At 33.9% G+C, this 11,496-nt stretch overlaps 2 protein-coding genes across 2 annotated transcripts; both read right to left on the bottom strand.

The window, feature by feature from the left end:
• Positions 1-1,072: 1,072 nt before the first annotated feature.
• Positions 1,073-4,264, bottom strand: LOTGIDRAFT_141725 (hypothetical protein; the record flags this gene model as incomplete). The annotated part of the gene is made up of 7 exons (XM_009051364.1): positions 1,073-1,267; positions 1,586-1,660; positions 1,997-2,243; positions 2,492-2,619; positions 3,180-3,260; positions 3,728-3,880; positions 4,091-4,264. Coding segments are annotated over 7 exons (1,053 nt in total), but the record flags the coding sequence as incomplete, so codon positions are not given.
• A 3,837-nt stretch (positions 4,265-8,101) lies between these two features.
• On the bottom strand, positions 8,102-9,979 carry LOTGIDRAFT_141697 (hypothetical protein; the record flags this gene model as incomplete). Its single annotated transcript, XM_009051363.1, has 4 exons — positions 8,102-8,222; positions 8,745-8,873; positions 9,264-9,411; positions 9,901-9,979. Coding segments are annotated over 4 exons (477 nt in total), but the record flags the coding sequence as incomplete, so codon positions are not given.
• Positions 9,980-11,496: the final 1,517 nt, after the last annotated feature.

Here is an 11,496-nt window from a genome sequence, read left to right as displayed (position 1 = left end):
GCTTTTCAAAAAATTTGTCTTAAGTGTACAATTTGAAACTAAGAAAGGCAGGTTTGGGAGTGTGTAACTTACACACTCACAAACCTGCCTTTCTTAGTTTCAAATTGTACACTTAAGACAAATTTTTTGAAAAGCATAATCCAGTTTACACGTAGATTTAGATGTTTCCTTTCATATTTTTTCTGCAGGTCACTCAACTTGCCATCTATAATCTGACAAGAATTTTTTTTCAGCATTTTCTGTGGAATGCTGAACCAAAAGCTTCATAAGTTGTCATAATTTATGCTAACCAACCAAAAAAAACCCTTAAATAAATACAAATCAATGTTAAACAATAAATATTCCACAATTCCTCACATAAAAATTTGATTGGTAGAATATTAAATGACCCAGAACAGGAGATGCATAACATTCTGATCAGATCTTGGATAGTAACTGGAGTCACCTGCAGAAAAAACCCATGAAACATTCAGATTTGCACTTTGATAGGTTTCACACTACTCAGACATACAGGTAACCCCTCTTTATCACAAACTTTCATCACTCTCCACAGCTTGTAGGTCAGGATCAAATATAGGAATATTGTCGTCACTTTGAGATGACCCTTCTCCAGTTTCATCAAGATTAATTATGGGGTCGTAAGGTGCTGAAAATAAAAGTAAATAAGCTTCACATAATTACTTTTACAAATCTAGATGCAATCTGTTTTAGTTAATATTAAGAAAAGATTGAATCAAAATATTTAGAAAAACTGTATTTCATTAGCTCAATATCACTATTGTCTTTGCAAGTTCTTTGGTATATCAAAGTGTACTAATTATTTTGATGAAATAAGAATATCTACTTCAAAATAGTTCTGTTAGTCAATGTGTTAATAACAATTTAACAATAAGCACACATTGTGTCATCAAAATACGTTTTACAGTGGAGAGTTGAAATTTTTGAGAGGAAAGCGTATTCTATGTATCTGTTTGTAATCCGCAGAAAAAATCATGGAACAAAAATATCTAGAATTCTGAATTTTACTGCAAGTGGCCTTAATGGATATCGAAAATCATTTCTCAATGCATCTTTACAGTCCTATAGCTAAAAAAAAATGCTTACCTCCATCACTCATTCTGAAGAAAGGATCATCATCATCAGCATCTGTAGAATACCGTTTATCTATTGCTTCTTTTATATGGTTGTTGACACCCTGAGGATCTAGGTCCATGGCCCAAGAGAAATTCATCAGTGATAGGTGAGTATTGCCCAATTTCCTATGTACCTGGGAATCAAATGGAACAAGTTTTTGTAGGCAAAAAAATATTGTTTTATACTTTTTACTAAAGATAGGCAACAATGCCAAGTAGTGGGTGATGAAGAGGTTTGTACTTGGAACCTCTTTTGTGCTAAAGACAGTCAAAATTGCCAAGCAGTGTGTGATGAGGAAAATTTACTTAGGACCTCTGCAATAGCCCACTCTTTCTATTGTCAAAGAATCTATAATCAGCACATGAGACCTTTGTTTATTGTTACAAGGACTAGACATTTTTTCCATGTCATGTTCCCCCTCAAACCCTAGGAAAACTGAAGGTTGCCTTACCTTTCCTATCAGGAAATATACCAAAGATTCTTTAGGTACTATCTGTTTCAATTCTTCCAATTCTTTTAGTGCTTCCTGCAAATTCAGCACAAATTTAGTAAGTAAATCAGTTAAAAATCAAATATATTTTTATTAATATGCATATAAAAAAACTTGTCACACTGGCACCTCCTGAGGTTGGGGGTACGGTATTTATAAGGGACAAATGTAGGGGGTTGAGATAAAAAAAAAATGCAGTAGTTCTGTGGAGCTCATAGGTGCAAGCCTCCAATGAAACATCTGAGAGAGTTCTTCCCTCAAGAAAATGATCTCCTACTATATGAAATTTCGTTAAAAAAGTTTGCACTGTTTTTATCAGTAGGAAAGACCAAAACAGTATCAAGTGGAAAGGATGAATTTGAAATTTCTTACCGTATCTTTATCTGTAGCAAATAAAATGGAAGCACGATGGAATTTACACAGAGCGTTCTTAGGATCTGTTGCAATGGCTTTATCTAATGTTTTTAATGCAGCCTCTGATTTCTGTTGGGCGTGTTGAACCACAGCTATGTGACATAATAAAACTGAACTCTCTGGGTTTATGGATAATGCTCTTCGAAAATGAAGTTCAGCTAAATTATATTTTTCTTGTTTATGGTAAATTTGACCAATACCATACCTAAATTAACATATACATGTATATAAATTGAGGTTGTCAATAGAGGAAGCTACTACTGTATTGATATCTATGCAGTTCCCCTATAGTGACGTCATAAAACGCGTTTTAGTGGAATTGAAAGAAGCACAGACGTCCGAATGAAAATTGGAATGGTGCAAATTGATGCTATCAGAGTCCCGATACACATAAAAGTTCAGAAAACCTCTTTGCTATCCCTTTAATTTGAATGAAATTGTTAGGGAACTCACCATGCTATATATAATCTCATGTCAACTCTGACAGCATTACGGAAACATGCCATAGCTTTATCTAACTCCTCAGTTATAACATATTCATGTCCTAATAAAGTGTAGGCATAGGAACAGTCAGGATCAACCTAGAAAATACAACTTTACACTTTAATTTATGCACATCATAATGGTGTGATTTTATTTTTGTAAAGGCGCCACTCACAGTATGCAATGAGGAGAATCTTGTCAAGACAGCGCATTAGTCTACTCCTTCATTTTCTTCTTGTCCTATTTTAATGACCCAAGGCTTTTATTTGTACAAGTCCAAGAAAAGGTATTCAGTGTGCAATATAGCCCGACAAATCTGGCCTTACCCAGTTCCTCTTATGTAGTTCCTCGGATATAGGAAGTGGTTTCAGGTCCAGACATATAATTACAAGTTCCTCTGTCCTTAGATTTTGTGAATTTTCATCATGACAAAAGCCCTTTTTGGCAGAACTTTTGGTATCTATACAATACAGTCAAAGGGTATGTTTTTCTCTTCTTAATACATCTCTGTAAGAAAGTTGGGCTTTTGTCATGCCGAAAATTCTCAACAACTAGCGACCCAAAATTGGTTCACAGTAACTCCCATGAAAATCAACACTGACCCTAAACCCGGTTCTGATAACTAGTTCTGATATCCCATTCAACTGGGAAAACAAACCTGTAATGCTCTTTGAAAGAATTTTATAGCTAGATCATGCTCTTGTTGCAAGCTAAAACAGTTACCAGTAGCACACCAGGCCTGAAAAAGATCATAACAAATGAATATTGTATTATCATAATTGTAGTCTTAAAATAATATAAGTTGTCACCCTTTGGAGGGCAATAGAGAACTTTTACAGTAGATGCCCTAGACCTGTTGCTTAAAATCTTTGTTTTTGACTATGTCTATAGTGGCTATTGAATCAGATTGATGGTATTGTGTGAGACAACAAAGTAAAGCTTCAGAGTGTATCAATAATCAGTATTTATGAAACTGAGTTGAATATTTATTCTGATCTCGAGAAAGTGATAAATCTAAGATTAGCTGATGAAAATTGCCAAAAGTTGTTGTCAACAAGTTATTGACGAAAGTTGAAGGCGTAGTAACAGAGAATTCAAAGGAAATTCCCATACAGGAGAAGTCTGGTTGTTAGTAGACAAGTTATCTTCATTTCGTCACTTAACACTGAACAACAGCAAGACAATTTCAGACCAAAATAAAAATACCTGAGGTGAATGTTTATCAAGCTCTGTGAGATCTTTGGCTAATGTAGAGAGTTCGACCTCCAGTTGTAGATGCCACAATGTTGTACTGTACAGATCCATACTGTCTATATAATAAGGTTCCATACGTCGTATTTCTTCAAACAGTCTTTTTGCCTAAAACACAATAGGTAAGGATGGTTGAAAGGTAACACGTTACTATTTAGAAGTAGGCACTGACAGAGTGTGTTCACTAATTCAAGAGGTAACAAGTTACTATTAAGAAGTAGGCACTGACACAGGGTAACAGCAGTGTTCATTCAACACCAAAATCATGAAAGATAAAATCTCGCTTGGATGCATTTTTGCAAAAGCATTTCAACTTACCTTATGATAGTCTGCAAGGTCGTAATAAGCTTTGGCCACTTGTGATAACACCCAACCAGTGTTGTATTGGTGCTCTGGGAGGTCGTTTAAATATTCTATAGCTTTCTTACAGTTATAATTACATACAGCTTGATATCCTTTACCTAAAGCTTGTAATAATGTTAATACTCCAGCTGTAAAACAAGGGAAATAACTCTATAATTACACATGTAGAGAATTTGTCCTTGATCCCTAAAACAAAATGAAGACTGATTTATTTTCATATCACGGTAAATAGCTCCACACAATAAGCTGCTTCTGGCTTACCAATATCTGTTTAAAATACAGGGGATTTATTCTGGAAAACTTAAAATGATTTCAGTGCAATCATCTGATTGGTCAATCACTAAAAAGATTTTAAATTTTGTTTTTTTTAACCAATCAGATTACTTCATTTCTTAAATATGGTTTTATCTGAATTAAGTTTTCAAGGATAAGGCCCAAGACCTACAGGTTAATGCACTTGCCATCCATGATCTGACAAGATTCTTCATAAAGCATGTTCCGTGGAATTTTGATAAAATATCATCGCAACTTTTCAGAACTTATGCTAACCAATCAAAAACACTCTTTAAAGTGGTTAGAGAAGGCAATGTTTAACAATGAATATCTCAGAATTCCTCAAAAGTAGTAAGTGTATCTTGTGTATCTTTATTAAACAGAACATGTAATGGACTGAATATATCCAATGACACAGAACAGGAAATGCATTACAATCGTGTCAGATCATGGATGGGAAGAGAAGTAACTCGCAGAAATGAAACAAAAACTCAGATTGACTTACACATAGACTGATGTTGCATGTGAATGATCATCTGCGTAGGCGTAGGGGTATCTGGTATATGGTTAGCTTTACTATCAGCTGTATACTCTTCTTTATTAATCTTGTTTAATTCTTGTTGAGACTTGATTGTCCGAGACTTTGATTTACGATTGATTGCTTTTGGACTGGTTAATCTTGTCTTGTTTCCCTGACTTTTATTATTTTCCTATAAAGAAAGGAAATGGGCAAATAAAATGAAATTGAGCTTTCTGTACTAAGTTTTGGGCCTATGAAAAGAAATGGAGGTATGTAATATTCTACTGTGGCAAAGATTGTTTTTTTTTTGTATTTGATGAAAACAGTGTATACTCTACCTTAACTGAGCTAGAACTGCCAAATAATCTTGAACTTCTCCGCACACTTCGGATTCTGAAAAACAATGTAAATGTGTGCAATAACTACAAAACAAATCTAATTCCAGCTTTGCTAAAAATTTCCATATAAGATTTTGGAAGGAAATGGAAATAAACGTTTTAGGTTATGAATGATTCAAAAAATAACCGAAACAAGATACTCTGATACAGTGCCTAATGTAACAAGAGCAATTAGAGGAAATCTGCCAATTGCCGGAGGAAGTACATGTCTGTAATAATCTATCTACACTCTGGTGTTTAGTCCAACCACAACTTGAAATCAGTGTATATTACTCACCCTGTTTGAGGAATGGGTATATCTGGGGTTTTAGTATTACCACACACACTAAATACAGGTTTAGGACCTAACTTTTGATTTTGACGTCGAGTAACAGGCTGCAAAAAATATATTTGAATTTTTAACAAAATTAACTCTTCATTCATTTGACATTCTTCTGAAAGTCAGAGATTTCTGATTTTATTTAATACCAAATGCAGTATTTTTAGTAGTGTTAAGATAAATAGCTTTAATTGGCCTGTAACTTAAACTTTAAGAATGTTTACACCCATTTGCGACAGTTAACACAATGTCAACTTGTCAATGGTAAATACAGTCAATTTGTTTAAGGAATGTTTCCTTTTAGAATGAACATAAAATTTATAGTCTCAAATCCAGCCAATATATTCACTAGTGGACTTGCCTGGTGTCATAAATATACAACAGAATCCCTGTATAATCTGATAGATCCATAAAAGTAATTGAAAACTGATTGATTGACTGATTTATTGTTTTACCTTTTTACAAGGGGCTTCTACATCTTTCAACTGTGTTTCATAAAGCGCTACAGGGCTGGGCGTTAAAAATGGCATACTATTCACATTAGGACTGGACGAATCAAAAGGCATTACACCAAAACTGAAATGAATAAAAAATAGGAAAATCAAAACTCTTGAGCAATATATCAAAGATAAAAACAACCAGTTTTACTGTGATAGCAACTTAGGATCAGATGGATCATGTCTACCAGCTGTTTCTTGGCCAAACCTCTTGGCACCGGTTTGTCCTGAATGATATGTACCCATCAATAACCAAGATCAACAAGCACGACAAACATTTGTCCAATGTAACCAAGAAAATAATCTAATTCTAACACTGTCCTACATACTGTTATGTGTTTTTGAAAATTTATCCTCTGGATAATTTGTATGTTTTTGTTGAACAAAAGAACCAGAACATGGATTTTAATTCTGAAAAAAGATACATACCACTGAAATTGAGCTTTATCAGCTGGTGATGCAAATATATAGACTCAAAACCCTTTTCTAAAAGGGTGTCTGCAAATAATAGCTCAAGATATCCAGGTAGCAAAAGTCAGTAACTGTTTTACTAATAGCTAAGGATATCCAGACAGCAAAAATTAGTATATACCCGTTAGGACAGTGTTTCACAGTTTGAGAACTAATAGATAATGTTATCCAGACATTTCAAACCAAAAATATGAAATATAGAATGTCTTACCTCGGGGATAAAGGACTATGACTATCAAAAAGTGCTTTACATAATAAAGTTTTTGAAAGAGGTACATGAAGTTTTCTTTCTGACTTCAGAGCCAGTGGTACTGGTAAACTAGGAATGGTCTGGTTTTCTGGCGTTCTGTTAAAACTTCCAACTTCACTGACACAAATAGTCGGCATAGGGCTATGAATCTAAAATTAGATTATGACGGAGATTATGAATCACTGGCCTGGGAATCAGAAATCTTTCTCAGAGGAATTTGAGCTAAAAATATATTTTGAAAGAGAATGAAACCTATGCAAGCATTGGTGGGCTTGCAGATTGCAATGAGTGAAATTTTGCCAGGATTGACATTATAATCTTTCTTTTTGATTTGTAACTGTTGAGAGATCTTTAACAGCCTGTAGCACACAATACCTAGGTTTATTGTCCCATCTGAATGACTAGACCCTTCTCCATGTCAGCCGGTCACTGATAGGGGGAAACCACTTAATAATGTGACTGAACCCTGGATTTTCACATTTGCGAGCAAGCATGTAACTCATTTAGCCACCATGGCAGCTATGCATACTCAGGACTTACATTTAAAGGTTTGAGACCAGGAGTAACCACAGTAGATACTGGTATAGGAGAAACATTATCACACATATTATAGGTTGGTGGTACTGGAGTCTCAGCCACAGGTAAGGTATTCTGAAATATCTGATTTGGGTCCACTTTCTCACCTAAAATAAATTAAAGGGATACAGTCGTCATAATTGCTTTACCAGCTGATAGAGATCAATTTCAGCTATGAATATCATTTTTCAGAATCAAAATCTGGTGTCTGCTTCATCTATAAAGATGCAGTTCATAATAACTTGACTTGCTAAAAAGTCTACTTGTGTATATATCATGTAAGTATGTGGTCAGTAGAGCAGCCACTTGTGTTCAAAAGGTAAGATCAATTTGATTAAAATACAAATTTGGATGGTTTTTTTCTTCAAGTAACTTCACTTGACATCCATGATCTAATTCTACTTTAAATCAGGATCAGTTGATACTGATAGCATCAAAGTTGTCAGAATTTACCAATCAAAATTATTGTTAAAAGTATGCAAAACAAATCAATGTTTCAGATGAATATCCCACAATTCCTCTCTTAAGGTAGGGAAATTTTACTTGATTGATTGAATATTATATGAAGAGCATGCGACACACAAAAACCTTGTAGGATCATAGATGGAAAGTTGTGTTACCCAAAGAAAAATCATGAAACAAATCATCCAGATTTGCAATCTTTAAGTAAGAAGGTACAACTTACCTAACTGACAAAGTCTTTCAAATGATTTCCATAACAGAGGATTTAATCGTAAACTACGCTTGTAACACTCCCCAGCCTTCTCTATTCTGTCTGTTTTACTGTAACATAAAATCAACATAGCTTGCAAGACAAGGTAAAAAAAAGCTTGCTAGACGATCTATTTAAATTTGACCAGGCCAATAAATTTCTTATCCTCCCACCTCAATTTTCCAGAAATCAGAAGAAAAAAAACACAATCAGAACATTTGCAAAAAAAATAAACTTTACACCCTAGGAAAAAAGAAATCACCATTAGAAACTCCCATTATTATTCAAATATATGATTTTTGATTAAATCAATATTTAGAAAGTAGGAAAAACCAAGTCAATCCTTTTCTTTTCTCTGCTGCCCTTCACACAAATTTGTTCTTTTATTTTTCTTTTGTCTTTCCACAAAGAATATGAATTAGCTTGGTTTTAATAGTAATGTCTATTTGTTTTTTCTATTCCAAATAGCTTCAAATATATCTGAAAATACTGTGACATCATGAATATTTATGACCTCAGTCCCTAATACAAGGCTGTGATAAGATACAAGTAAGTGTTTTACATCAAGACACTGGAAAAACCAAGCTACTTACGAGTAAAGTGTAGCTAAGAGGGAAAATACGTGACAAGCCATATTACCATACTCTATTTCTATTTCATCTAAACTATTGGTATATTTAGCAAATACATCTCCAACTAATATAGTTTCAGCTTCATATAGCCTACAACATATAACATACACTATTATCACTGATGTCAAGTTGAACCATTCCTGATATCTTTTAAAGCTAGATTTTTTTAATTCCATGGTTTGACATATTTGGGGGAATGATTTGGGTCTTTAATATGTAAATAGTCTTCAGAACTACCAGAACTACATGAAAGTGCATAATCCCTTCAAATATACTTATCAATCTAGAAATTTCAGTTTCTAGAACGTCTTTTGAGTGCGGATAACTCTGTACGCTCAAATTTTGACGCTGATCAATAAACATTATTATTGATTAGCTAAGCTAAAAAATACTTATTTTTGAGATTAAGACACATTCGGTCAAAGTATGGTTCAAGATCCCAGTTTTTACGACATGAATTAAATATATAAACTGACTCACTTGTCTATATCCATACAGCATTTAGCCAGTAAATATTTACAGTCATGTCTAGGGGAATCGTGTTTCTTTAATAACATATGAGCCTGTATTGGTCTTCCTGACCTGTAGTAACACGTCGCCAGTAGGTATAATGTGTCGTAATTCGGAACTAAAAGTGAAATAGTAGATAAAATCATGTAAACAGTTACCGTACTCTACACCATACTGGGATAAAGAAAAAAAATTCAAATCATTTATGTATCTTATAAGGCTGATGAAATGAAATGCAGCTTGGCATCCACATGCCTTTTTGGGATAAAGCAATAAAAATTTAAATCAGTTTGTCATTCTTTACTGTACTGTATCAATCTAATGAAGAGAAATGTATTTTTGTAGCCTTTTCTATCCCTTACAGAATAATAAAATGAGATGTATTGGTATAGAGGTATTGCATCTTACTATTCACTTTATCATGCTAAAGAAAATATATTACATTTTTTTCAGCAACTTTTTTGGCTCAGGAAATGAAATGGGATAAAGTTATACATTTCTCATGTTCAGTGAATAAAGACAAGCAACACCATGCAGTGTGAAATGAGGAAATTTTGTTGAACTTTTCCTTAACAATATAAAAAAAAAAAAAAATGCATGAACAAACCTTCTGCGAACAGTCTTTCAGCTAGAAATGTTGCATCAGGAAATGAATAGTGATTTAATGCATCCCAAATAGCAGCCTGAAATAAATAATCAACAATCAGTAATAAAGAGCTAAGTGAATTTCTGATTCTTACTGAACATTTCAGTATTTCAAACACTGCTTTTACCAAGTAAAGGTACAGAAATTAATTGTTACAATGTAAAGCATTTTATTTTCCTGGATCTACTGTCCTACCAGAGCTTACAATTGGGATCTTTTACCTAATTTCAAAAACATTCAAATCAAAATTTCTTGTCATTGTTCTCGAGGCCATCCAGAAGTTTTTGTTAGGGCCAGTAATATATCCAGATGGGCAATTATGTATGGTGTTTAGTTGCAGTAATGAAATGGGTCAGTTGTCAGAATTTTTACAGAACCTGTTTTAAGAAGGTTTTTCACATCTCCGATGTTACATTTTTCAAAACATAACCTTCCCATAACCAGACCTAGATTTTCGGTCTCTACACCAGGCACAAATGTAAAAATAGCTATCTGAGGCTGGAAGTGGAAGCAATTAGTGTTGGTATTCCGCCCATCAACCAAGATAACTAGTGGGGAGGCTAGGGATAATGAAGAGGCATAGACTAGAAAAAATAGAATTAACACCCCCTCAGTTTTCATAGAAATTAAACATATATATTGCACACAAATTGAGAAAAATAATCAGAAGGGCAGATACCGAAAATGGAAATTTTATTTCGTAGTTCGACTCTTATTATTGACTCATTTGGAACTAAATTATTACAAATTATGAAACTAATTGATGAAAATGCAAATAGAAAATCACCTGAACTGGTTCTTGGTGAATCATTCTGTCTATCTATCAGTTTCATAGGCCGAAAACAAGATTTAAATGACATAAATAATCGATTTATTATAAATAATAATTTTCACTCTTGGTGAAATCCGCCATTTTAATCGGGTCTCGCTTTCGAGTCGACCTTTGACCTCGAAAGATGAAAATCTTCGATCCATGGCTTCAAGACTTACTACAATCATCATGTGAACGACTTTATAAAATTTTAAGGCAATGCCGAGTGTTTTTAAGAAAATTTACTATTTTCGACAGCTCCCATGTCAATTGTAGTGTCTTTGGTTTGTGAGCTAGCCCCATAGCCTACTGAATCATATTCGGAAGTAAATGAAAATTTTGTGAATTAAAGGACGACAGTTTAGAATTTTGGATGTGCAAAAAAAAAAAACAAAAAAACAACAACAAACTTGACACATTAGGCTAGTGGATGAAAATACAAATAAAAAGAAATTGAAGAAAAATACGTATGACATTTTCAGCTGAAAGACTTTTGCCTACCCATATTTGCCCTATTAGCTATATTTTGACACATTCTTAAAAATGTATAGGCCTACGTTTCAGAATCACCCAATCCTTGGGCACAAGCTCGTAGTGTCCCTCCTCCCTTAAAAGAAAATCAATGATCACCACAGCAGAAGGCTGCCTGTGTCTGTGGATAGTAATTGTATTTTTAGAAATGAGTGAAATGGTGGTTCTTTAATTCAATTCGCGACGGTCAAAGACATATTCGGTTGGGGCTGCCA

The sequence above is a fragment of the Lottia gigantea genome (genome assembly GCF_000327385.1).
Source record: "Lottia gigantea unplaced genomic scaffold LOTGIsca_165, whole genome shotgun sequence".
Lineage (NCBI taxonomy): Eukaryota > Metazoa > Mollusca > Gastropoda > Lottiidae > Lottia > Lottia gigantea.
Note: the sequence above shows the minus strand (reverse complement) of the source record. Positions and strands in the feature narration are given on the sequence as shown.